The sequence below is a fragment of the Manis javanica genome, chromosome 6 (assembly GCF_040802235.1).
Source record: "Manis javanica isolate MJ-LG chromosome 6, MJ_LKY, whole genome shotgun sequence".
In the NCBI taxonomy this organism is placed as follows: domain Eukaryota; kingdom Metazoa; phylum Chordata; class Mammalia; order Pholidota; family Manidae; genus Manis; species Manis javanica.
Window position 1 is genome coordinate 90597130 of NC_133161.1, and position 27512 is coordinate 90624641.

Here is a 27512-nt window from a genome sequence, read left to right on the forward strand (position 1 = left end):
TAATAGTAGGGTATATGAGAACCCCAAATACAATACAAGATTAATCTCCTTTAGTAGGTATTTTGACTATAAAAACTCCTTTACATTTGTATATAATGACCTTTTCAGTTAGCTCCTAATCATTCATTTGACAGATAAAAACTCTCAGGTACGCAGATACGACGAAAGTCCATGAAGTTCACCCACATGATCAGTGGAGAGCCCAGGCAGCATCCAGGTCTCCTGGCCACCATTTGCTCTTCCCATGGCTCTGCGCTGCCTGAGGTCTTCCCTTATCAGGGAAGAAATCTGTGAAAAAGCAGCACACGGTTTTTTAGCAGATCTTAGACTGGTGTGATTGGAACTGGATTGGCAGCTCATTTTACTTCTCATCAGCACATTTATTGTATATTTTATCCTATTCAAAGTAGGAAATGTAGGAAACAATTTTAGTGTAAATAAAAGAATCAATCTATACTTGAAACAAAATTACTCATGAAACAAATTCTAGAAAGTGTCCTTGAAACAGCCATTCTATCCATGAATTATATTAAAAACCAGTTTTTTTCTTATTCATCAATATCTTTTGTCCAGCATGTTAAGTTACAGCTTTTATTGTATCTTTACTATTCATAATCCTTCCTAATCTTAAAGCACTTCCTTCTTGTTAGGGCTTAACCAATGGATTAAAGAGAAGGATTTCTCCTGTCCTCACAGGAGTTTCAGCAACTCTTTGAAACTATGTCTCTTGATACAGTTTGGGAAGACAGCACATGGGAAGACAGTCCTCCACAGGGAGAGTGTGGTGTGTATGAGTATAAGATCTGTGTGTGTATCCTGTGTAGTGTAACATGCATACCTTGTCTAGAAAAAGATAAGCACAGAATAAAAAGACCAGGAACATATGTTCAGTCTGAATTTCTACCACTTCATGCTTTCAATTGGGTGTCAGTCTGAAATAAAGGACCAGGTGATGTAAAGAGCCAGAAAGTAAGTATTTTAGGCTTTGTAGGCTGATGGTCTCACATGTTGCAACTACTCGACTCTGTGGTTGCAGCACAGATCAGCCATAGATAATGCATAAAAGAGCCAGTGTGTTTGTGTTCCAATAAAACTTTATTTACAAATGCAGGCAGTCAGTCTGTGGGCCACAGTTTGCCAGCCCCTCCTTTAGACCATAAAGTTCCCTTAGAAGTACTGTACAGTAGTTGCTGACCAAATCGTTAGAACTATATTCTTTTTTAAAAAATAATTTTTTTCTGCTCTTCTGCTCTCAAAAGTAACACATGTTCATTTGAGAAAAAAAATCTCTTTAGTTAGGTGGTGAACATCCCTGGAGTCCTTCACCATTCTTAGCTCAGAGAACTGTGGTCAGCATTTCACACACATCCTTCAAGTGGTTGTCAGTGCATATAGTCTGGTTGCAGTCTTATACTTTGATGATTTATTATCTTAGATTTATTGCTTAGTCTCATTATCCACAGCAGGCGCATGCATGGTCCTTACCCCAGTCTAGCTGATGGCGTCTTCATGCTTGTCTGGAACAGATGGTATCTCTGGCACGCATTGATGCCCTTCTATTACACCTTGTCATCAGAGGGGAAAGCGGGGCTGGAAATGAGATTTTTATTGAGCAGGGGCTCTTCTCTGAAGACATGTTTTATTATCATGAGATTTTACTTGAATTATTTTTGCTGCTGCTTTTTCATATGTCCAACAGAGGAACATTTGATATTTATGTAAAGTGTGATGGTGTTGGAAGATGTGTTGGTAACTATGATAACCGTGGCAGTTTCGGTGAGCTGGCCTTAATGTACAATACACCCAGAGCAGCTACCATCACGGCGACCTCTCCTGGCGCTCTGTGGGGGTTGGTGAGTGAAATATTTCTTTGACCTGAATGGTATTGCTAAAAAGCGTTATGACAGAAGCCAGGTAGGTGCAGTATTTTCGTTCTACTAGGTGGATTTATTTGGGATCATCTTCAGACAGGGAGGGGAGTTTATTAAGTAACTACTGGATGGGCCTTAAGACTGCACTGAGTTTAATCTTCATGTTCTTTCCCAGGTCAGGTCAGGAGCTTAACCTACTGTCTCTGAGAGAGACACCCAGATGCAAAATGTGTCTTTTAGCCACTCTTAAAAACCAGCCAGCCACATAAACAATAATAATTCAGTGCTGTTTGCTCAGATAGTTTTCTGTGGTAAATATGATAATCCATGTTTCCCAAAGTGTGGTCCCCCGACCAATAGCATCTGTATCACTTGGGAATTTGCTAGATAGGCAAATTCCGAGGTCCTAGTTACTGGTTCGGCCTCACTGAATCAGAAACTCTAGAGAGGGGGCCCAGCAATCTGTACGTGAGCCCACCAGCCATATGTGTGCACTGCACCACTATACCCTGATCTGTGTGGCATGGTGTAACTGATCAGTGGTGACTTTGAATTAAAAATTAGCTGTGTAGAGACATACATGATGCCAGTGCTTCTTATGTGGGTGCACATCAGAATTACTTGATGTTTAAAAAAAAATCCTCTTGCGTAGGCCCCACCACAGACAAATATAATCAGACTCTCTGGGGGTGTGACCTGGGCTTTTAAAATAAATTCCTTCATGGTGGTATTTCTACAAGACTTAAAAGTTGGTTTAAAGACATCTGGATGAGGTAGGGAGGGAGATTTCCTTTCACTGACAATTTCAGGATGCAGAGTAGCAGGACTGTAAGGTTGATTGTGGAAGGCTGTGTCTGCTAGTGCTATTCAAACTCTAATGTGCTTATGGAAAACCTGGGAATCTAGTTAAAATGTAGGTTCTGACTCAGTGGGTCTGGAATGTGGCCTGTGAGTCTACATTTTCCAGTAGACACCATTGCCCAGAACACACTTTAAGCAGCACTGATTTAAGGGAATGTTTACAGTACTTGTATTTTCTTTTTAAATTGTTGCAAACAGCCCACCCTAGAGCTTTAACATGGATTTATTTATTCAGTTCTGTCTCCCAAATTCTTTTGTGGAAGGAGTTGAGATAATAGGAAGTTTGTTAATGTCATTTCCAAGGGTGTTAGCTTTCCAGAAATTATACACTTAAGTCACTACTCAGCATTTGACTCTCAAATGGATTCAGCTGATGAAATTATCTCACTCAGAGAAACAAGACATACATACCATGTATTTCTTATTAGGCAGGCAGTTACTGACTACCTTTTAAAAATGTGATGAGTCTTAAAGCTTTCCGAAAAGTAGAAGAGGAGGAAATACTTTTACACTCATTCTATAAGACCAGCATCACTCTAATACCAAAACCAGTCAAAGATACAACAAAAAAGAAAATTACAAACCAATATCCCTGATGAACATAGATGCAAAAATCCTCAACAAAATATTAGCAAACTGAATTGAAAAAATACATCAGAAAGATCATCCATGATCAAGTAGGATTTATTCCAGGGATGCAAGAATGGTACAATATTAGAAAATCCATCAGTATCATATACCACATCAACAAAAAGGAGAAAAACCACATGATCATCTCCATAAATGCTGAAAAAGCATTCTACAAATTTAACATTCATTCATGATAAAAACTCTCAACAAAATGGGTACAGAGGGCAGGTACCTCAACATAATAAAGGCCATATATGACAAATCCACAGCCAGCATCATACTTAACAGCAAAAAGCTAAAAGCTTTTCCTCTAAGATCGGGAACAAGACAAGGATGCCCACTCTCCCCACTTCTATTCAACATAGTACTGGAGATCCTAGCCATGTAATCAGACAACACAAAGAAATAAAAGGCATCCAGCTTGGTAAGGAAGAAGTTAAACTGTCACTGTTTGCAGATGACATGATTTTGTACATAGAAAACCCTAAAGAATCCACCCCAAAACTACTAAAACCAATAACTGAATTTAACAAAGTTTCAGGAAACAAAATTAATACACAGAAATCTGTTGCATTCCTATATATTAACAATGAACTACAAGAAAGAGAAATCAGGGAAACAAGTCCATTCACAGTTGCAACAAAAAGAATAAAATACCTAGGAATAAACCTAACCAAGGAGGTGAAAGACCTACACCCTGAAAACTACAAGACATACATGAGAGAAATTAAAGAAGACACCAATAAGTGAAAATATATCCTATGCTCATGGATAGAATTAATATTTTCAAAATGGCCATCCCTCCTAAAGCAATCTACAGATTCAGTGCAATCCCTATCAAAATACCAACAGCATTCTTTGATGAACTAGAACAAATAGTCCTAAAATTCATATGGAACCAAAAAAGACCCCAAATAGCCAAAGCAATTCTGAGAAGGAAGAATAAAGCTGTGGAGGGGGGGAATCTCGCTCCCCAATTTCAAGCTCTACTACAAAGCCACAGTAATCAAGACAATTTTGCAGTGGCCCAAGAACAGACCCATAGACCAGTGGAACAGGATAGAGAGCCCCAATATAAACCCAAGCATATATGGTCAATTAATATATGTTAAAGGAGCCATGGATATACTATGGGGAAATGACAGCCTCTTCAACAACTGGTGTTGGCAAAACTGGACAGCTACATCCAAGAGAATGAAACTGGATTATTGTCTAACTCCATACACAAAAGTAAACCCAAAATGGATCAAAGACCTGAATGTAAGTCATGAAACCATAAAACTCTTAGAAGAAAACATAGGTAAAGATCTTGATAAACATGAGCAACTTCTTCCTGAATGCATCTCCTCGGGCAAGGGAAACAAAAGCAAAAATGAACAAATGGGACTACATCAAACTAAAAAGCTTCTGTACAGCAAAGGACACCATCAGTAGAACAAAAAGGTATCCAACATTTCCCAAAGAACAGTATAGGAGAATATATTCGTAAATGACATATCCAATAAGGGGTTAACATCCAAAATATTTAAAGAACTCACATGCCTCAACACCCAAAAAGCAAATAACCAAATTAAAAAATGGGCAGAGGATATGAACAGACACTTCTCCAAAGAAGAAATTCAGGTGACACTTGAAAATTCAACAGGCACATGAAAAGATGCTCCACATTGCTAATTATCAGGGAAATGGAAATTAAAACCGCAATGAGAGAGTGCCTCACACCAGTTAGGATGGCCAACATCCAAAAGAGAAGGAACCACAAATGCTGACAAGGATGCGGAGAAAGGGGAACCCTCCTACACTGCTGATGGGAATATAAATTAATTTGACCATTGTGGAAAGCAATATTGAGGTTCCTCAAAAAACTCAAAATAGAAATACCATTTGACCCAGGAATTCCACTCCTAGGAATTTACCCAAAGACAACAAGATCCCTGGTTCAAAAAGACATATGCACCCCTATGTTTATTGCAGCACTGTTTACATTAGCCAAGATATGGAAGCAACCTAAGTGTCCATCAGTAGATGAATGGATAAGGAAGATGTGGTACATATACACAACGGAGTATCATTCAGTCATAAGAAGAAAACAAATCCTACCACTTGCAACAACATGGGTGGAGCTAGAGGGTATTATGCTCAGTGAAATAAGCCAGGCGGAAAAAGACAAGTATCAAATGATTTCACTCATTTGTGGAGTATAAGAACAAAGCAAAGCTGAAGGAACAAAACAGCAAGCAGACCCACAGACTCCAAGAAGGAACTAACCTAAAGTTACCAAAGTGGGTGGGGGTGGGGAGGGAGGGAGGGAGAAGGGGATTAATGGGTATTATGATTAGCACACAATGTAGGGGGGTCATGGGGAAGGCAGTATAGCACAAAGAAGACAAGTAGTGACTCTATAGCTTCTTACTACACAATGGACAGTGACTGAAATGGGGCATGGTGTAGGGGGACTCGCTAATAGTGGGTCAGTGTAGTAACCATAGTGTTGCTCATGTGAAACCTTCATAAGATTGTGTATCAATGATACCTTGATTTAAAAAGTATGCAATGAATCAACTTTTTAATTTGGAGATGAAAATTTTGAATTACTTTAAGTGGAAACTCACTAAAATGTTTTAAAGTCTATCAAAGATTTGAATACCCAAAGCCAGCAAAGTAAAAACTCCAAACTGGAGCAGCTTGGTAGGGCAATGGGCTAACTCCAGTGCCTGCTGTGACCTATTTCATTAAGAAAGGTATCACTGAAAATTTTAATCATCCCAATGAGGTAGCGAGCCAGGATCAGATTGTCACAGGGTAAGGAAGCCTCCATCTTGTATGTCCTTGTACAGATCACATACTTAGCCAATTGGGCCTTTGAGTACTGATCGTTTTCAGCCCTCTTAGAAACCTTAAACTACATATAAAGGCCCCACACTTCCCAGTGTGTGTGATACTTAAGCTGTCAAGACAGATTAAGCATTTTCAAGGATTTTTTTACTAATCTATGTATGTTATTAAACTTTATAAAAGTCGGTCAGTTTGTGATGATCACCTTGGGGTATGTGCAAAAGTACAATAGCTTTTTTAAACAAAAAAAATAATGAACATAATACTTCAAACGTACTTTTTAAGAGCAACTTGCCCTAACTAGCCCCTTTTCAGGAAAAGTCAAGGAGAAAAGAAGTTTTTCTTTAAGGCCAATAGATTGGAGCTCTGCCATGTAAATGCTGGTGTAAAGATAAGCAAACCCCAGGAGAAAAATCCTTTATAGAATAGTTTAACTTTGTAAAAATACTCAGTCACTGTTAACCACAGGGGATAACGATCTACATGGAACTCAAAGAGGCCTCGATCATTGAACTACAACTAGAATGAAAACAGTTGAAGTGGGACTCTCAGGATTTTATATATATGTCACTGTGGGTGTGAAGAGGTGGGCCACTCAAAGAAAATTTTTCCTGAGACGTAGAGCCCATTGTGGTTAATTTCTAAATTTCTAAGCTATTTTTAGTCTTTGTTTTGCAATAAACTCTGCCCATAACTGGTGTTGCACCTAAGTGTCCATCAATAGATGAATGGATAAAGAAGATGTGGTACATATACACAATGGAATATTATTTAGCCATAAAAAGAGAAGAAATCCTGCCATTTGCAACAACATGGATGCACCTAGAGGATATCAGTGAAATAAGCCAGGCAAAGAAAGACAAATACCAAATGATTTCACTTATTTGTGGAGTATAAAAAAAGCAAAACAGAAGGAACAAAAAAGAGTAGAGTCATAGACACTGAGAAGGGACTAAAGGTTACCAGTGGGGAGGGGTTTTAGGCAGGGGGAAGGGGAAGGGGATCAAGGGGCACAATAATTGCAAACACAATATACGCCTGTTCATGGGGACAGTAGTGCAGCATGGAGAACACAGTTAATGGTTCTGTAACATCTTGCTGTGTTGATGGACAGTGACCACACTGGAGGGGGTGAGGACTTGATAATATGGGTAAATGTTGAACCACTGTGTTGTGTATTTGAAACCAATATAAGATTGTCTATCAATGATACTTTAATAAAACAAAAACAATGTTGCCTCTGGTTCCCAAACCTGATTATTTATAAGAATCACTTAGAAACTTTAATCAACTACAGATTATATGGAGCCCTATGCACAGAGACTTTGAGTTACTAAAGTCTGGGGTCTCAGAAATCTTTTTTTTAACATTATAGATGATTCTGATACAGAGCCAGGTTTAGATGTTATTTCAATATTTTTACTAATAATCTTGTGAAATGTTTTTTTACAAAATTAAGAGTAGTATTATTTGTATAAAGAGTCCAAATTACAGTCCTTAAAAAGCTATAATAAATGACATTAGAGAACAGGATGTTTAATTTACTAGAGACCTACACCCACACAGTCATTTCTCTCCACCCCATCAGTTCACTTAAATTCAGCCTTAACATGTTGGCACAGTAATTTATTAATTAAATAACATTTTTATAGTATTTAATTTTATATTGAAATGGTATTATTGTTATCAATGTATGCCAAACTAACATGCTAACATAATTCGGAGGGCCTTTAACTGAGTACTAAAATAATGTTTTGCAGGAAATTTATTGAAATTAAATCTGTAGGAAAACTATTTTCTGATCTGTTATCTTTACAATTTTCCCCAGTTCCTTAATTGAGTTCTGTATTTTCGAGTTTAACTAGTGTAAAAATAGGAGCATCTTAGAATGATAAGCATGATAAACACTGGAACTAGATTCAGCTCAAGGTCGTAGTTTCTCTGTATACACATTTTAAAGAAAACTGACGTAATGTGGATGTGACCAAACAAACCCTACAATGAATAATTTTTCAAAATCTCTTATAATTGCTTGATGATTAAAAAATTTCTAATAGTGTTTTTCATGTATTTTTACTGTAATTCACATTAAGAAACGGTAGGAAACATCACAATCAGTGCATGTGTATGTCTTTGTGTATAACAAATAAATATATAATAAAAAATACCTTACCAAAAGTGGTGCATAGAGATTTTTTAGTCTTTTTTTTTAAATAAAAATGCTAGTCATGGGGAAAGCTGGGCAGCAGGATGTAGGTGGTGTCAAAAAGCACAGACTTCCAGTTATAAAATAAGTCGTAAGGATGTAAGGTACAGCGTGGTGACTCTAATTAATAATTCAAATAATATATTTGAAAGTCGCTGAGAGAGTAGTCTTTTAAAAGTTCTCATTTCAAGAAAAACAGTTTATAACTGTATGGTGATGTTAATGAGATTTATTGTGGTGATGGTTACCATTTCTCAATATATGCAAATATCATCATGTTGTACACCTGCAAGTAATATGTCAGTTATGCTTCAATTAAAAAAAATGCCATTCATGTCCCATTGCATTGATTTTGTAATATTCTCAGGCTGTCATCCACAGTAAAAGAACTCAAGGCCAGTCTGAACTCATCAACCAGTAAAATGGTGACAGCCAGGAGCTGGGGGGTAGAGGAAATGGGGAGAAGTTGTTCAAAGAGAACAAACTTCTGTCTTTAAGACAAGTAAGTTCTGAGGATTGAGTGTACAGCGTGGTGATTATAGTTAACAATATTGTATGTATTTGAAAGTTAAGAGAGTAAATCTTAAATGTTCTCACCATACAAAAGAAATGGTAATTATGTGGTGATAGAAGTGTTAACTAACCCTACTGTGGTAGTAATTATTTTGCAACATATAAGTATCAAATCAACAGGTTGTACACCTAAAATTTACACAATATTATGGGTCAATTAAATCTCAGTAAAGCTGGGGGTGGGGGACAGGATGGTAGGATCTGTTTTTAAATGGTGCAACAGCGCCACTTGGTGGCTGACGCCCAATCACATGTTGATGAGATTAAATGAAAAATTGATGATTCTCTTTTAGAAATGAAAATAGTATTTTACAGGGTTCTGTATTTTATGAAGATATAAAATGAACTGTATTAAATATATAACTTAATTATCTTTTATGTCAAAATCTTCAATTATTGTTTATCTCCTCAAATTTCGTTGCAATTAAATCCGCTTTTTAACTGTCTTTGTATTTGACATTCTGCCTTTAGGACAGGGTAACCTTCAGGAGAATAATTGTAAAAAATAATGCCAAAAAGAGAAAAATGTATGAAAGCTTTATTGAATCTCTACCATTCCTTAAATCTTTGGAAGTAAGTATATGTTTATGCTTTAAAAGCTTCTGTTTTGTTAAGAATATTTAATTCTATAGAAATGTTTTTTGAATAAAAATCTATATTTTCATTTGAAAAGATTACAGTGTTTATATAACTCAGTATTTCTTTTATTAACTAGATTTGCACTTGTTTACAAGTAAAAGATGCCTATGAGCAGCCATAACAGACTTATATGTGCTCTTTACCTATAAGCAGACAACATAATGGTACAAATGTAGGAAATAGCTACCAGTTATGGCTTCACAGAGAGAGGTTATCTGAAACTAGAGTGTCCTCACTGGCCTGTCCTTCTCAGTCATCTTTTCTGTTTATTCCTCTTCTCCTTTCCTTTTAAAACTGGCACTTCAGGGTCTCCCCTTCTTTCAGGCTACACTTTTGCACTTGGTGAACTTGTCAAGTCCCTTGGCTTTAAATACTGTTTATATGTTGATGCCTCCTAAAATTAACATCATTGGGCAAGGCCTCTCCCTTGAATGCCATACTCATTAATCCAACTGCATATTTCGCCTTTCCTCCATGTACTCCCCCATCCCCTCTCCACCTCGGTGGACGGCCATCCTCCTAGCTTCTCGGCCAGAAACCTCGGAATTGGTACTGACTCGTCTGCCTACTGAAACATCTCTGGTTGGGTTGTCAGTTTGTGCATGGTAGAAGTTTTGGCCATATTACAAAATGCATATTAGGCAACTGATCAGCTCTGGCAGCCTATCTTTTTCAATAAAAATAGGTCATGGGTTGGAAATACAGATGCCTTCAGAGCTAGGCTAATAACAAGGAAACCAAGCCAGGGTGAGGCTTGGGTAAACTGGAGAACACGCGCTGTACTAAAGCAGCAGCAGCTCGTCCACCACAGTTTATTGTCACTGTTTGGATATATGGGCCGAGTGTTGCTGAGTCTCCTGATTTTTCAAGAGCAGCAGGAAACTCACACTTTTATGAGGAATTTAAGTGTTATAATTAATATAACAAATGTACACATAAAAATGCACACTGCTTGATTTGGCCTATAGGCTACCAATTTTTAACCCCTGGAACAGATGTTACCCAATTAGCTTGTTGAATGTTATTTTTTTTCTTTGTTAGGTTTCTGAACGCCTGAAAGTGGTAGATGTGATAGGCACCAAAGTATACAACGACGGAGAACAAATCATTGCTCAGGTATACTTTATGTAATTCAGTTTAGGGTCATACTCCAAAAGGTTCTTATACATTATAAATCTTAGTAAGTTTTTCATGTGTCTATAATTAGTACATAGTGATGGATTAAATGAATATGACTTCTACCAAATGACCTGTTAAAATGTTTTAATTTACAGCCATTAAGCTCTTTGAATATTTTTATTTATATAATTAACTCCTAATGAGCATGTATTAAATCATAAAATGGATTTCTGCATTTTCTATTTGTACGTGATGTGAAATTCACAGGAATATGAAGAATAAGATATCATTTATAGAAGGACAAAAGCAAGTGAGCATCCCCATCACATTAGGATCCAGAAGGTGCACTGGAAGATGTAGAGTTTTGCATGATCAATTCATGGTGAAACCTCCCTGAGGAAATTATCCCAGAAGGGAACACACTGTACCATGTACTGTGCTGGCTTCCAGGCACTAGATGGGCGGCAACAAGCTGTGGAACTAGTAGTAATACACACCTTGGTTAGAATAGAGCTACCAATAAGTGGGATTTATGGGGATGGTTCCCAGATAAAGCACACAGATGAAATATCTTATTCCTAGTTACAGTTTTGAAGCATCGAGTGACTGATTTAGATAGATTTTTGATAAGATTCTGTAATTTTTGTACCACATTATATTGTATTCTAGTCTTTATGGAAGTTATTGCCATTTCTTTTGATTTATATGAAAGAAGATTCAAAGTCTGTGAGACTAAGGAAACAGTAATTGTTTTAGAAGGCAAACAAGTAAATCACTCTCCTCACAGACACAAAGATAAGAGCAGCCTGGGAATGGGAAGAGTGGAGTAAAATTGGAGAACAAGGCTCTATAAAGTGAAAAATAAGTATTGAGCACTTTCAAAATGCTTTTTTAGCTTTTTATTTTGAAATTAGACTCACAGGAAGTTGCAAAAGTAATAGAGAGAGGTTCCAGGTGGTCCTCACGCAGTTTCTCTCAGTACATCTTGCCTCATTATGGAAGGTTATCAAAGCTAGGAAACTCACCAGTTTTGAGTGCATTTAGAGCATGTTTTGAAAACAGAATTACATGGCAGTCAATGGACCTATTATGATTTAAACCACTTGAAAATTTACCATGAAGTTCTTATGAAACCCTGGTGTGTAGAAATAAAGGAAGGGAGAGGTGGTGTTTCCTGTACTTAGGGTTTATATTTTTAGATACTAGTTGTCCTTAAACATTTATAAACGTGCATGTTCACACTACATATAAATGTAAACTCCACATTTATTCCTGTGATGTGTTCTGATACTGTATTTCTTGAATTGTACTAAAGAGTTTTGAAATACCTAAGTTCCTTCAAAATCACTTTGAGACTCTCAGAAAAGTATCTTATCTTCCGTATACTACTATTTAATTCAGAAGACGTAGTTGGAAATCAAGGCAGATTTCGTTAAAAAAACAAAAATGAAAATATGGCAGCATTTTTCTTTCGGAAGTTTTTGAGGCCTTGAGGTAGATGGTCGGGAACTGAGAGTGGTGCCTAGCTCACTGCTGTAGAAACTTTGGTGTGCCTGGGCTGCTTCCTAATAGGCCTGGGGCTTCCTCCTCTTTGAGAGTCAGTGGTGCTATTGCTTGTTATGTTAGGACGACCCAGAGTGTGCACAGAGCACTTCCTGGGGAGCACAGGACCAGCTGACCGATTCCTGCTGACAGAAGAGCTACTCCGGGAACATGGTGCTACCATCTCTTACTCTGTGTGAGGGAAAAAAGCCTTAACTTCACTGTTATTTGTCATATTTTCTTAGCTAATTAGCAGAAATGCTAAATGGTAGGGAGTATATTATTTCAAATAACTTTACAGATGGAATCATTACTACATAATTGCCTGCCTCTCAACTGAGATGATGAGATAGATAACCTGTCCCTATGGGGTTTCACTTTCCAGGCTATGGTAGGTGTTGCTGTCAATGGACTGTGCATTTTTACCCTCTGTTTTCGTTTTATTCTGATAGGGAGATTTGGCTGATTCTTTTTTCATTGTAGAATCTGGAGAAGTGAAAATTACTATGAAAAGGAAGGTAAGCGTAAGTCCCAAAATGCCACATAATACTAGCAAGGAACAGAATCGATTTTTTTGTTGTTTTGAGTTAAGATTAACTTTCATTTTCCATACACTGAGTGCATGTTAATACTTTTAACTGCTTTGTCAGGGTAAATCAGAAGTGGAAGAGAACGGCGCGGTGGAGATCGCTCGGTGTTCTCGGGGACAGTACTTTGGAGAACTGGCTCTGGTGACTAACAAGCCTCGAGCAGCTTCTGCACACGCCATTGGGATGGTCAAATGCTTAGGTGGGAATCACAAGGGGGCATGCTTCTCCTGGATGGAATCGTTCTGTGTGCATTTATATATTCATGTTGTATAAATTGTCTCACTGGGGTTGTAAGTTTTATGGTCCCCACAAAACATAATAAGGTCAGGGGTCCATTGTATTATGAAATCAGTGTGTGGAAGACTTTCTTTTTTTTTCTTTAAAAAATTTATATATATATATATATGTGTGTGTTTGTGGGTTTCTTTTTTTCTGGTTTTCTGTATAGGCTGAAATAACACTTCATTTTAGAAGTTAAAAATTCCAAGTACCAAGTTCTATGTGTAATCTTTCAAATAAACAACATGTACCATGTTCTCAAAAGAGAAGGTGAAGGCAGTGTTTTTATAAAGTGCCCCCAGGCCTGTGGGAAGTTGGAATGTCTGTGCGAATACTCACTCAGCCTAGTCTAGGAAACAGAGGTGCAGGCTTGTCAGAGCACAGTGGCTTTCTCTGTCAGTCAGCTGTTTACTGCTTTCTTATACCACAGAGTAGCTTGACAGAAATGCCCTCTTCATCTGGACAACATCTATATATATCTGAGATTTTATGTATAAAAAATAACTTACTTTAATGATGAGAAATACAATTCAGATTTCAAAATAGATGACATTTTATGAAAACTGTTTCAACTGTAATTACTCTATGCTCTTACCCCAGTTCAGTTGAATAAACTAAGCTTCAGTTTTCTTAAGGTTTGCAAGTACCCTGAGAATTCACTTCTTAGAGAAATCACTTTTTTAAAGGCTTTAAATAAGTATGATGTTAATCAAGCATGCTTGGTTAAAAGTGAAGACAATTAGGAACTGACAGTTTCCCTGAGAAATGAGTAAGAGTAAAGGTGATGTCAGTGAAGCGCATGATTTTTTTAAAATTACATTTACATTAAAGAAAAATTGAGAAACACAAAAAAGGTAGGAAAAAATAAGAGTCAGCCATATCACCCTCCCCCACCAGTGATTTCCACATCCTGTTTATAATTCCTTCTTGTTTGTATTTGCATGGGTTGCCTGTTTTTAAACAGTTTTGTACACTGCCTTTTCCATTCATTATAGCTTAGGAATTTTCTCATCTTAGCACATCAAATTGTAACATTCTTTCATGTAAACATACACATTATGAATTATTTAATCACTCCCCACTGGTGAATATCCCCCCTCCCCAACCCCTATAAATATTTTGAGGGTTTGGGCTCCATTTTTTTTGGAGGGGGAGGTTTTGTGCATGTGCACAGACTATTTCTCCAAATATAGGATTTTTTTCCTTGGAAATTATTTTCAGAAGTGGGTTTTCTTCTATGGCCTCTGATACATATCACCAGAAACTTTCTTTACACTAATTTACATGCTACTTGCAGTGTAAGAAAGTCCATTTACTGTTCTTGTAAACATGTCTATATTATGAAGTTTTTAAACATGCATGAGACAGGCAAGCAGGGGAACATGTAACATATAGAAGGGGACTAAAGCATTATTTTAACTGCTATTTTGAATTGGCTAGACAATAGTATAAAAGAGTAAAAACTACATTTGGTCTTCACAACATAACATAGTAAACCCTGAGAAGGGAAAACAGGACAGAAAACACTCTCTTACCTCCTTCGAATTCATAATGCCAAGGAGGGAGCATCAAAACTAATTTATTTTTTATAATTGCAAGGCCTTGCTGTAACAGTCCCTCATTTCTTTCTAAAACTGCATCACGATCCTCCCACCAACCTAACATTGCACATCGTATTGCCAGGGGAATCTACACTGTTTCCTTTTTGAAACGGAACATTTTTACCCTTATGTTTTTTTCTTATATTGGATGTTTATCTGACAATGCCATTGCATTATTGACACTATGCAGATATTATAAATTACTTAGAAATTCTTCAGATTTTCAAAGAATGTTATTTTGCTTTTATTCTCCTTTTCTTAGCCATGGATGTGCAAGCATTTGAAAGGCTTTTGGGACCTTGCATGGAAATTATGAAAAGGAACATCGCCACCTATGAAGAACAGTTAGTTGCCCTGTTTGGAACAAACATGGATATTGTTGAATCCAGTGCATGAAGCAAATGTATGGAGCAAGAAGACCTGTAGTGACAAAATTACACAGTAGTGGTTAGTCCACTGAGAGTGTGTTTGTGTAGATGCCAAGCATTTTCTGTGATTTCAGGTTTTTTCCTTTTTTTACATTTACAGTGTACCAGTAAACAGTAGTGATTTTATAGTCAATAGGCTTTAACATCACTTTCTAAAGAATAGATCAAAGAAATATCAACATACTGATGAAATGACTTTATACTCCACAAAATTGTGATTTGACTGAAAGGTTTATTCAAATGATTGTAATATATTGAAAGTATGTGTTGAAGAAGATAATTAAAGGATGTCACCATAGGCGATGTGCTCATTCTGACTTTCTCGGATTGATGTGTGTCAGTGACTATGCCCATTTTAAGAGAGGACTGGCAGGGAACCATTCTCTCCAGTATGCATCATGTTCTTTTTATGATACATTATAGATAGTAAGTACAATTTTAGTCATTTTTGTTTTAAAGTTTTTCTGGCTTGATAAGTTATGTGCTGGCCTTTAGCCTATTGGTGAAATGGTATAAAACATCATATGCAATTTTAAAACCTTTTATATTTTTGCAATAAAGTACACTGACTTCTTTGACATAATGTCAGTAACATATATTCCAGTGGTTTTAAAGGACAGGTAATTTAGTCATTATAATAGGGAAGAGCCTTTTTACGTGACAGATCATTAATACATTTCCTCATAAAGCATATATCCCTGCTACCTTTCATTTTTCAGTTCTCTGTACTATCTTTAAAAATTTGAGCGACATTTCATTGTCACAAATAGTTGTTTTAAAATACTATTTAAACTTGTCTGCTAAAGCCTAAGATCTTATATATAACTAAAAAAAACCTCTCCTATACCAAAAATATTTTGGGGTCCTTACCAACATGCCCACAGGGTATTTCTTTGTTCTTCAGTAGGTGTGTACATAATACGATTTTTCAGACATCTATTCCCGTTTCCTCCAAGGAGGCAGGTATAGGTTTTTATAAGCAAAACCATATATAAAGATAAAAAGAATTTCTGCCCATTCCAAATAAAACATCAGGCCTTGCCATTTGCTTTAATGTAGACTCAAAAGTGTGGAATGAATTCAGTATTTTGATAATTGACATGCTTAGTATTCTCTGGAAGATGCATTTATATCCGACCAAAGCAATATATTCTTTGTCTAGGTGCACAGGACCCCAGTGTCTAGACAGATTAATTCTAACCCCAGTTGTTCACTTTTAAATGAGTAGTTTTGTTTTGGGAAACATGTTTCAAAGAAATATACACATGGGTAAAAATATTCTGTGCCTAGTGTGGTCTTAGTTAGAGAATGTTTATGGTCTTACTTGTATAATGAAAATGTGGTTAAAATATATCTCCAATTACGTATATATGAGAAGTACGTGAAGTGTGACTTCAGCCACGTTTTAGAACACTGTTCAAAAATTCTGCAAACTTTCCTGTAGGAAGGGAGCTTACTATATGAAGGTGACTTGTTTTCTATTTCAGATTTTATTTTAAAAGCCACATCTGTTGAACAAGAAAAAACACAACCCCAAAGTCCTACTTCATCATTCTGTATTCATAACTTTATTCACTTTTCCAAGTTACCTATCTTGTTGCATAAGCTGATTGTTAAATATTCATGGAACAGCAAACGCCTGTTTAATAAAAGAACTCTGACCAAGGCTGTAAATGCCAGTTACATTATTTTCAGTATCATTGGTTATATTTAAATTTTCCTTATAATAAAACACACTTTTATAATAAAATGTCCATTGCTTTTAATGTTTTCTTCTTCTTCAAAATGACTTCCATAGTGTCTCTTACACTATGTGAAAAGCATGCATGGGAGAGCTAAGCCCCCCGAGCACACTACAGCAAGGAAACGTGGGGCTGCTGGCAGACACTGTTAACAAGTTTAACCTTCAGGCATGTGTGATATAACTGTGGTATGTTGCGGACTCATCTGGCCACTTAGAATAACCACATTACGTGTGGCTAATCAGGGAGTTTATGTGTTAAAGTATCTAGACGCCAATATTTAGTCACTAGCTAGAGTACTTACTATTTGAAAATTCTCCAATTTCATTCAAGGGTGCACTAAATGTGGCTAAGAATTCTTTTGGGAATCCTTTTAACACAAAGGTGCTTCCCCTTATTTCTCTCTGGTGGTGGTGGTGGTGGTGGTTCCTGTGCATCAATATGAACTAGGGCTTGTGTATATTATCTTACCTGTGACACACTTGGCTGAATGTATCCGGTTTACTGTCACAAACTGGCTATTTAAAATGCTTTAAAATGCTGCAAGTGAAACTTAGGGTGTAAAGCCAGGGACTTTGGACTTTGACATAGGTAAGATTAAGTGCTGAGTGCTTTTCCTTTCCAAATCATCTTTAAAATATGGATGTAATTTTTCCTAATTTTCTCAAATGTTATAACGAAGATTAGATGACCTTTGGCATTCTTAAAATAATGTGTAGGCATAAAGGTAAGTAACACATCTGGATAAGCCAAGGCTTTGTTAAGTAACTGAAGGGACTCTATCTAGATCAAATGTCAATACCTAAGGGAGAAACAGAATTATTAAAGCAGAAGGGAGAAAGGGAGTTGGAACGCTGGCTTCTAACACTGAAAGTGTGGGGTACAGCCTGATGTTGAATGTCTGAAAGAATCTTGACAAAAAGCAACTAGAGTAAGATATGACCTTACCTGTTCTGGGCAGCAAAACTGGTTGAGCAAGTCTATATAGCTGTTAGACCTCACAAGTACTTAAAAAACCCTTCATAGTGTAATGTATTATGGAAATAGAAGCAATAAAACATACCAGGTATTTGCAGACTTACATGCCAATAATAACTGTGTGCTTAAGTCAGTTCAGTTTCTGTAACTGAGAATAATCAATTGACTTCACCAAATCATTGATCTGAGTCCAGGGCAGAACTCCCAGGCAGTTGAGAGCTTTTTGTTCCTTATGCAATTCTTGGTCTCACAGATTTTTCTGTATTGAGCCTAGTATACAGTGAAATTTGTAGAAACTTCCCAATGCAGATAGACTATTTTGAGAGGAAAACTATTTGACCAACAGATGTAGGCTTTCCGTCCCTTTTATGCTTGAAGTGTGTAATCTAAAATTGCCTAGGAAATCCTGAGGAGGCAGGTGACATTTATATGTGGGAAGGCGTGATGATGTTTGATAGGGAAATACTTGCACCACAAAAATGAAATGCAACTTACGTACGTGGGTTTCCCCGATTCTGATTTAACCACAGCCTGCCTGAGTCTTGCCATTTCCTCCCTCAAAAACCAAAGAAAAGAAAACAAAAAATGCTCTGCAAAATGTATATACACCAAACGTTTCATTAGTACCAATTATAACCGAGTCGTTATAGTAAGTAAATGCATTGTTTACTGTCAATTAGAAGAACAGAGAATGAGTCATTTTTCTAGGTGGAAGGGAAAGTAGGTGTGAGCTGGAAATGGACTCTGGAATGACAAAAGCAGCCTTAACCCTTGACTGCAACAACCCAGAAGTGAAACCCTCAATGTTTTCTCTTTAACCTGAAAAAAAAGTTTACAAAGCAGAACTCTTGGATAAGTTTATGAGTCATAAATATGACCAGTCAAAATCTTGGATAAAGTTGCTTCAAATTGCTGACTTTCCATCTTTGTCCTAATTGGAAACCTACCTAGATCCTGCAGAGGAATAAGAGAAGAAATCAATCCCTATAACTCCACTGCCTCTTTTAGGCCAGAGGCTGACATTTCATACAGATGTACCTCCCTTTACATAATAACTACATTCTTGTAATGTATGCAAATGACATTTTAAAAAACCAAACAATATTTTAATTCCTTTAGGACAGGTGCACACTCCAAAGATACCTTTGTCAAATCTTTTTTCTCATAATTGCTCCTTAGAGCTGAACTTCAATACCTTAACATTTTTGTTACTGTAACGCATGACTATGCTATGTCACTTAAAGGGTTGAAATGTACAGGAAGTAGGATTAAGTAGAACTATTTGCTGTGCTCTCTAAATATCACGTTTTTCTTAATTCCAAATTGGACAACTTAACAAAAACTCTTTGAGGGCAACTGAGACCACTAAGGGTAGTCCCCTCCCACCTGAGGACACCCAAGTATATTTTTCTAGACATGATTCTCAACTCCAAATACATTCAACTGCTTAGATGAGCCCTGCACACAAAGTCGCGCCTGCACAGCAAGCTCATTTTCCAATGTTGAACCCATCCTTTCCCCATCTCGCCGTCCCCAAATCTGTTATCTCCAGTGTTTCCTAGTTCGGACAACAGCGTCAACATACCACAAATACCCAAGCCAGAAATCCTACCCAACACAGAAATTCTTGATTCCTTTTTCCCTCGACTCTTCCTCCAAATGGTGAGCAGTAAGACACCACATAACCACTGAAGACAGGCCTTGCTTTATGGTCATCTGAGTAAAATCTAAACTTAAGTTGCATCCAGACCCCATTCTAAAATGGCACTCATCATTAGCCCCCAGGCATTTCCTTACAAGCTGACTTTCCCTGAGTAATCAGAATTACCAAACTACCTCATTTTAAAGTATAGAAGGTATATAGGAGGATATTTCTAAGAGGTTAAATAATCTACCATGAAATACACTTTCTGAAAAGTTTGGGCACTATTTTAGACCACATGTGCTCCATTTCCTAGTTTTACACAGAGGGGTCCTCAGTTCAGGGTAGTTTGACTTACGGTTTTTCTACTTTATGAGGGTGCAAAAGTGATGTGCATTCAGTAGAAAACCATAGTTGGAATTGTCAATTTGGATATTTTCCGGGGCTGTTGTCTGGCAGGATGATCCTCTCTCATGATGCTGGCAGGGCAGCAAGCCATTATGAGGGTTAACAGCCATTCTGTACCCACAACCATTTTGCTTTTCACTTTCAGAACAGTATTCAATAAATTACACGATTAGCACTTTATCATAAACTAGGCTTTGTGTTCCATGATTCTGTCCAAATGTAGGCTAATGGGAGGTAGGAGAGACCAAGCTATGATGACTGGTGGGTGTATTAAATGTATTTTCAACTAACAGTACTTTCAATTTAGGATGGGCTTATCTGGACATAACCCCATCATAAGCTGAAAAGGATAGGTACTTGATCTGAGTAATTTCATTTGCTTACCTTTTAGCAATGTGAACCATATTCTCAGTATTTAAGCAATGCAGTGTGCTTGAACTTTTATCTTTCTTAGTCTGGGAAAGGAGCCATTGGTGTGCCCAATGTGGAACTGAGGGAGATATTTATGTTGTAATTTCACCCCTAAATAGGATTCAACCTTTTTTTTAATACCATCTTTAACAAATTAGAACTTGATGTTTCTTTATTAAAACATAATTGTTTTACAAACTGCTGAAAAAGCATTTTGATTTTAGATGACAACTTCCTGACATTGTGGTATGGTTTGTGTAATATCTGTGTATTTTGTATCTGCACTAACCAAGAGTAGGTACTGATTTTATAATGTCAATTTTATCATAGAAAACCTGAAGAACAGATAAAAACTCTTTGGTTACCTGTTTTTGTGCAAGAGTTGAATTTACATATGTAAAGATTTTCAAGGAGATCTTATTAGTATCGTACTTTGATCTTTGCTCTGTCTTAGGAGTTGGCAGGTTTGTAAGTCACGCAAGAATTAATGATGATGTTCTTGTTAAATATACTAACAACTAAGGTACTAATGTGGTCATTTAGTCTCCCAGGAAAGTCAGAAGACAGGATTTATTATCCACTTAAAGGTGTAGAGATTCTAATACTGATATTCAGTTGAGACTAGAATTTTTCTTTTATTCAATGACTTGGATAAAAATGAAAGTATGTGGAAATATTTCATATCTTTGTATATCCTTATCAGCACAGTGGTCAACAAATAGTAGGAACTAAATATTTTTTGAATGGATGAATGGAAAAAACTTTACAATACTATTAGAAGATATTTACAGTAATGTACAATATCTTGATCTGAAGTTGAATCTCTTCCCATGAAATCTCTTCCCCATAAGAGTGTCCACCAATAAAAATATGTCCATGAAGATTTTAGTAGAAACTTTCAAACAGAACACCTTTTAAAGTAAGGTAAAGTTCAGCCAAAAGCATAATGCAATGAAAAGGGGAAAGAAGTGATTCAAGGTCTTGAGAGCTCATGTGTTTGGAAGGGAAAGTTTAATTTCCTGGAGGGTGTTTACTGTAAATTTCTCACATTTTCGTTTTAAATGATTAGATAAATTCTTGGGACTTTTCTTTTTCTCAAGAAATTAAATACTTGTTTCCATTTTCAATTCTGGGGCACAAAGACCCTCCACTACTTTAAAAAAAGATAAAACCCTGTCCTTTTTCCTCAGTGAAAAATACACACTTTGTTGGCCTTCTGAATTAAGAAAGAAAAAACTTGTTTGATTACTATTTGTAACAAAAAGTGAATCTTTCATCTTATGGTAGGGACAACTATTTCATAAATAATTTCACTTTAAGGACTCAATCAGAACCCCTAAAATAATATGAAAACTTGTTTCAACATACAAGAGTTACTTTGGATTGTTTCGATTTGTTACGTGGCTTTCAGGTAGATTTAAAAAGAAATATAAGTGGTTTAAAGGAATAATTAGTTATGATTTAAGGCTTTTTTTCAAAAATTTTTACTGTAGATTTCTTAATGTAGGTTTTCCTCCTCTTAAAGCATACATACATAAACCTATATATAAGATCCAATGGTATAAAATCTAAAGCATAGCTTAAATGATTAAACACCAAAGGTTGAAAGGAAAATAATAATACCTTTGTAATGTGAATGGTAAAAGCATCAATTACAGACTAGACGACTGTGACGGACAGCCATGTTTAAAGTGAAGGGAAGTGTAAAGCCAGAGAAGCCATCCTCTTCTGATGAGTCAAAGCATTAGCAACTTCAGGCAGAATTTCTAGGGGAAACAAACATTCTTTTATCATGGGAGGTTGTCTGGAGGGGGAAAATGGTTAACAAAAGCTCAGCAGAAAACTTAATGATTCACAAGTTAAATCACTTCAAATCACACATTATATCCCTGTGTATTACCTTAACCAAGGTGCAGGCTGGTCAGTATACCGCTTCGACTCGCCTCAGTTTCAAAGTCAGTATTTATCCCCTCTGCTCCCTTACAGCTTTGTAAATTCTCTAGACCCGGAGCGTCTCTCTCACAATTCATCTCCCAAGGCCTCTCAGTGCCTAGCACATGGCCGGCATTTGGTATGAACTGAATGCACAGAGTTGGAAAAGAAACCTCAAGTTGCTGTTCTGGGGGTGACGAGGCAAGGCTTCGGATAAATGAATTCGAGCTTTCCCCGTGGAGCCCACCACCACCTTTCAACATCTCCGTCACGCCTGGGGCCGTGATCTGTGGGGGACGGGGGTCCCGAGCTAGGCTGCACTGCTTCCGCTGGAGCAGTCATCTCCTTCCCCTCGCACTACAACAATACCTTGGCCGCCAGCCAAACCGGGAGCAACGAGCGACTTTGGCTGTTCATGGCCCGGAATGGGTGCTGCGAGAGGGGCTGGGGATGCTGCTCCTAGGGCCAGCAGAGGCCCAGAGAAAGAGAGGAAGCCAAAGCTTTAAAACACTCCCTTCCTCCGCCCCCTCCCTTTTGTCCCAGAAACCAAAACAAACGAGCTGATACACGTGTCCCTATGACTCTTGTTTACTATCAAGACTGCGCTGTGCACAGACTTATGGGACCTGTAGTCCAACCTGTTCCTCCCGCCTGCAGTTTCCCAGAGGAACCAGCAAAGCTGAGACTACGAACCCACAATCCATTTCGGAGGCAAAGTTAGGCTTGAGTCCCCGGAGTCTCGGCAGTAATCCAATCCGAAGAGTTCACTCTAGTGATTGACACGCCATCTCATCCAGTAAACGGAACACAAAAGTCAACACAAGCCCGCCCCCAAAATGGGCCAAGGTATCACCCAATGGGAAGGGGGAAGGATCGAGTGGCAGCTCCATAAACCAATAAGAGGGCGAGAGAGCTGGTAGGTGGCTCAACCCTCCTGGGGTTGAGGGGAGGGGGAAGAAGAAGCTTGAAAGACTTGGTAATGGCGACGGGTTTGGTAAGTAGGAAAGTTTCGGTTGACGAGTGAGACCGGCGAGGGGAGCAGTAACGCGCGCCGGAGAGGCCGGCGTCCGTTGGAGAGGGGGTACGGGAGCTGCAGGTGGCGTTGTCGCGGCCAGGGAGGCCTGCGCCGGTGCTGCCCGCACTCGGCGGCGGGATTGTTGTCCTCTCAGTCCGGGAAGGGATGGGGGTGGGGAAGGGAGGGGCAGGATCTCGAGGGGACCGGGCGGCCGGGCGAGCTCGTCCGCGCCCCTCCTCCTCGGAGGGCCGCCCCGACCGTCCGATAACCGCCCCCCCGCGAACCCGCGCCCCCCGCGAGCTCACCTGGCTGCGCGGCGGCGCGGCCCCAGGGGTCTCGGGGGCGGAGGTTGGGAGGAGCCGGCGTGCGGGGCGCTTGGGGCCGTTCTGCGCAGTGGGTGGCCGAGCCGAGTGCGGACACGGGGAGGGCCAGGGCGGGGAAGGGGCAGACGCGGCGCAGGGGCTGCCCTGGAAAGTTTTACTTCGCCTCCCCGCGAGTGGGCGGAGGGTGGGAGATCGGCCCGGGCTGGGCGCCGGCCGCGAGTCCGCGACCCCAGTGAGGCACCGCCTCCTTCGGGGCCGCGAGCGGCTCCGGCCGAGCTGGGAAGCTCGCGGAGTCGCTCGGCCCCGGGGCTCATTGTTACGCATTTCGAATGAATGGACTCCGAGGCGCCTGCGCGGTGGAGCTGAGCCGAGGGGAAAAACAAGCCTGGAGTCCAGGCTGCGGTCACATGATGGGGGGAGGGGAGGGGAAAACGATAAATGGCGAAAGAGGATGGGGGATGGACCTGGTGTGAACCTGGAGACGCTGCCTCCCTGTGACCGAGCGCCGGGGCTTGGCAGGCAATTCCAGTCTCCGCCTTCGAACCTCTATGCTGCTGCCCCAGGCGTATTGAAACAAAACAAAAAGAACCCAGGCGAAATCGATTGCTGGCCCGGGTTTTTGTGGCTTCTTTGAAACGCTGCATGCTGTCTAGGGGATTTCACTCACCGCCCTGCTTTCAGTACTGTGTAGAGTTCATTCTTCAGTTTTCAGCAAAAATCGTATTTAAAAGGAGCACTGGCAGCTGGGCAGTACTCAAAATTGTCTTTAGCTCGGGGCGCCGCAGATGCTAAGACGGGAGGAGGGTAAAAGGGAGTTGTGTATACTGGGAAGTGTTGGAGTCCTACCAACTATTTTGGCCAAGTGCTTTAGATTTATCTTCCTCTAACTAGCAGTAACAGATGACTCCACCTAACAGTGGTTTTGAAATTAAAGTTACCTTTGGAAAAAATAATTTTAACATTTGTAAGTCGTTTTTATGGTTTATAGACAATTATCTACATTTGTAATGTATTCCTAAGACGTTTAGTCTTTGTTTTTTTGTTTGTTTTCTTGCTGTTTTTTTGCCTTACGCTAACCAGAGTGTTGGGGTCACCTGTAAAGTTTCCTTGATCAAACTATAGTAGTCCCTCCATGAGAGGGGCGGGGTGGGGGGGAGGATATGTTCCAAGATCCTGCTCCCGTGAATGCCTGAAACCGGCATAGTCTGAGCGCTGTATATGCTGTTTTTTTCGTATACATATATACCTATGATAAAGTTGAATTTGTAAATTAGACAAGACAACAATAGTAAAACAGGATGTTCATAAAAATGTACTATAATAAAAGTTACGTGGATGTTGTCTCTTTCTCAGAATACCTTACTGTACTGTACTCACCCCCTTGTGATGATGCCAGATGGTGAAATGCCTGGGTGGTGAGATGAAGTGGCGTGAGTGACCTAGGTATCGAGAAGTAGGTTAGACTGCTATTGATCTTACGACACTTTGTCAGGAGGAGAATCATCTGCTTCCGGACTGAGGTTGATTGCGGGTAACTGAAACCGCAGCAGGCTAACCGCGGGTAAGGGAGGACTACTGTGATCCATTTTACAAACTGCGTTTCCTCCTGTGAGGGAGAAGGGAGTTGTAAATTCTCTTCATCCCCTCCCACAGACAGTTTGAGCGGGTGTAGAAAGTCCTTCGTGATGAGGGGAGGGCATGTCTTAGAAGACCCTGTCTGTGATAATCCATATGAGGTTGGGAAGGTCAGGGCTCGGAAGGAGAGGCACTCGAAAATAAGCGTCTATCCTGTGTTGATCTACACCTTTTGTCTTTTTTCTCAAAAAGATGTTCCCAATCAGTTGTCAGAGTCCTGTTTTCCTCATCCATAATAATACTTTGTTCACAATATTTAAAATAATACTTGCATCCAATAAAATTGGACGATGTGGAAATGTTCTGCACGTAGTAGGTTGGCATTTAGTAAAACCTAATTTCCTTTTTTATCCACTGAGACAGCTATTTCTGGACTTCTCCATCCTTTTTAAGATTCTGTGGCTATTTACTTCTGAAAGTTGAAAAAGTCAGTACCACTCAAATTTGTGATACTGAACATGGCTTTTCAAAGTAAAAAATGCTTGTCAATTTTACTCTTCCCTTTTGAGAATCACTGATCTGGTGAAGAGTTGACATGTGACATTTAGTTAACTCTTAACTAAAGTACAAGTGAGCCACACCCAAATCCTTTAATACCAAAGCCATATACAAAAGCATGAATGAACAAGAGGTTTAGCTCCACAGGGAGATATTTGAAAGAGGAGCTTGTTTATCAGAATGAACATCTGTCTGGTGTAATGTATGTGGGAGAGTATTTTTGAGTATGGACTCTAAGGATATTCCTTTACTATCTCAGAGGCCTGCCTTAGGCCAAATAGTTTGACAGAGCAAAATAAGAGACTCAAAAACATTACATTTGTATATGGGTTTGAATTTTGTTTTCATGTTTTATTTAATGCTCACAGTAGTCCTGTGAGTTGAGTTAGAGGTGCTGTGAGGCTGAGGGTAAGGACCTCCCCAGGTTACATAGTGAGCAAGCATTGTTCCTTAGCCTGGGCTTTCCTGTACTGTCGGTAGCTTTACAGAAGTGAAACCACCCTCAGTGATCTCAAGACCAGACTTTTGATAGCCTTGAGCAACGAGAGGTGCAGACACACAGAACCAAATTCAGGATATTTATTTGGTCTCTTCTGTTATTTGTAGGTATCTCTGAAATGATTTTTTCCAGCCTCATTTAAGGATGTGATGGGATGGATGGTGGTAGATAAGTAAGACATAGTGCTACAGAAGTGATGTAAGTTGCAAGATGTTAGTGCACTGAGAGTGGTGAGCGGTTGGCACCGCAGGACGAGCTGTGGGGGGAATGTCTAGGCAGGAAGAGAAAACCAGAGCTCCGCAGAGGGAGGGGAACATGAGAGGATGTTTTGTACTGTTTTGTGTGAGAAACATAGTACAGTAGATGTTCATAAAGAGTTTGAGTCATTAAGATAGGTTAAAATGTTTTATGTACTTAAAATATTGGAAAGAGTTAAAATCTGTCTAACCTGTTAATATTAGCTGTTCAAAGAACTCCCATAGAATGACTAGTTCTTATTGTGTCTTAGGCAAAACTTAATAAGGAATCTGCACAGATAATACAAATTACCTTTTCTTTTATGAGAACTTTTGCAAAGGAAGCTGCAGGCAGGTCGCTTAACATAGAAATTGGGAATGTGCATACAGTGTTTTTAATATGTTCTCCCTGAAATAGTTCATAGATGTCCCTGCATACTCATACTGTGTTTCAGTATAGTATTTTAAATAGACTGAAAGAAAATGTTATAGTTCTTACCATGTCAGACCTCTGTTCAAAAGTACTCAGTGGTTTCCCATCATCTGATGATTGCTAATATTCATATAAGCCACTCTACATTGAGGGTTTACTCTGTTAGGCACTTTTGGAAGCCTTTCACCTCTGATAGCTTACTGAGTTTTTACAACCTATACGGGTGTTTTGATTATCTTCATTTTACAAACAAGGCATACAAATTTTAAGTTGTCTAGGACCCATAGCTAGTAATTAGCAAATCTGATGCAGCCTCATTTCAGAGTCCTTACTATAAATCTACAAAAAGCAAACCAATTTTCCTAAACTAGAATTGAAGATTCTGATCCCAGTCTACCTTTCCAGCTTTAGTATCCATAACCACAAGACACAAGACCATCCTCCCTTCTGTGATGCTGGATTTTCTGTTGGGCGGATTTCATCCAGTACAATGACCACTCTTCATTCCTTTTTACCCATTCATAGCCAAGTCCTCTCTGTAGAGCTGTGGTCATTTGCTTACAATTTTCCACTAAAGTGTAGATTC

At 38.8% G+C, this 27512-nt stretch overlaps 3 protein-coding genes across 24 annotated transcripts in view; 2 read left to right on the top strand and 1 right to left on the bottom strand.

Annotated features, from left to right (window-relative positions):
- PRKAR2B (protein kinase cAMP-dependent type II regulatory subunit beta) overlaps window positions 1-16848 on the top strand; it is a 115504-nt gene extending 98656 nt beyond the window's left edge. The window contains exons 6-11 of one of the 2 annotated variants that reach the window (XM_037010878.2): window positions 1700-1853; window positions 9448-9549; window positions 10657-10731; window positions 12729-12794; window positions 12927-13065; window positions 15009-16848. In XM_037010878.2, the coding sequence (XP_036866773.2) occupies window positions 1700-1853; window positions 9448-9549; window positions 10657-10731; window positions 12729-12794; window positions 12927-13065; window positions 15009-15142 (670 nt within the window). In that variant the 3' untranslated portion in view covers window positions 15143-16848. The remainder of the gene's footprint in view (window positions 1-1699; window positions 1854-9447; window positions 9550-10656; window positions 10732-12728; window positions 12795-12926; window positions 13066-15008) is intronic. The other variant, XM_073239031.1, reaches the window with a different exon arrangement.
- On the bottom strand, window positions 1-24972 carry LOC108404103 (uncharacterized). Of its 20 annotated transcripts, none has more exons than XR_012132393.1 (6): window positions 23608-24972; window positions 22981-23056; window positions 22256-22746; window positions 21979-22121; window positions 19895-20015; window positions 16717-18848 (listed from the first exon to the last, which is right to left on the bottom strand). XR_012132393.1 is itself a non-coding variant. In XM_037010873.2 (4 exons), exons 1-4 carry the CDS (start codon window positions 23947-23949, stop codon window positions 22042-22044), a joined length of 588 nt encoding a protein of 195 aa, XP_036866768.1. In that variant the 5' UTR covers window positions 23950-24972; the 3' UTR covers window positions 21958-22041. The 20 variants fall into 20 exon arrangements, 3 of the variants coding, with proteins under 3 accessions (XP_036866768.1, XP_036866767.1, XP_073095143.1); XR_012132392.1 differs by lacking the exon at window positions 19895-20015 and adding an exon at window positions 20329-20434; XR_005059273.2 differs by lacking the exons at window positions 16717-18848; window positions 19895-20015; window positions 23608-24972 and adding exons at window positions 1-288; window positions 1486-1590 and having other exon boundaries at window positions 22256-22433; window positions 22981-23282.
- HBP1 (HMG-box transcription factor 1) overlaps window positions 23192-27512 on the top strand; it is a 25535-nt gene continuing 21214 nt past the window's right edge. Inside the window, exon 1 of one of the 2 annotated variants that reach the window (XM_037010867.2) lies at window positions 23192-23281. In XM_037010867.2, the coding sequence (XP_036866762.1) occupies window positions 23267-23281 (15 nt within the window). In that variant the 5' untranslated portion in view covers window positions 23192-23266. Of the gene's footprint in view, window positions 23282-24978; window positions 25187-27512 lie in introns of those variants that run through there. The other variant, XM_037010868.2, reaches the window with a different exon arrangement.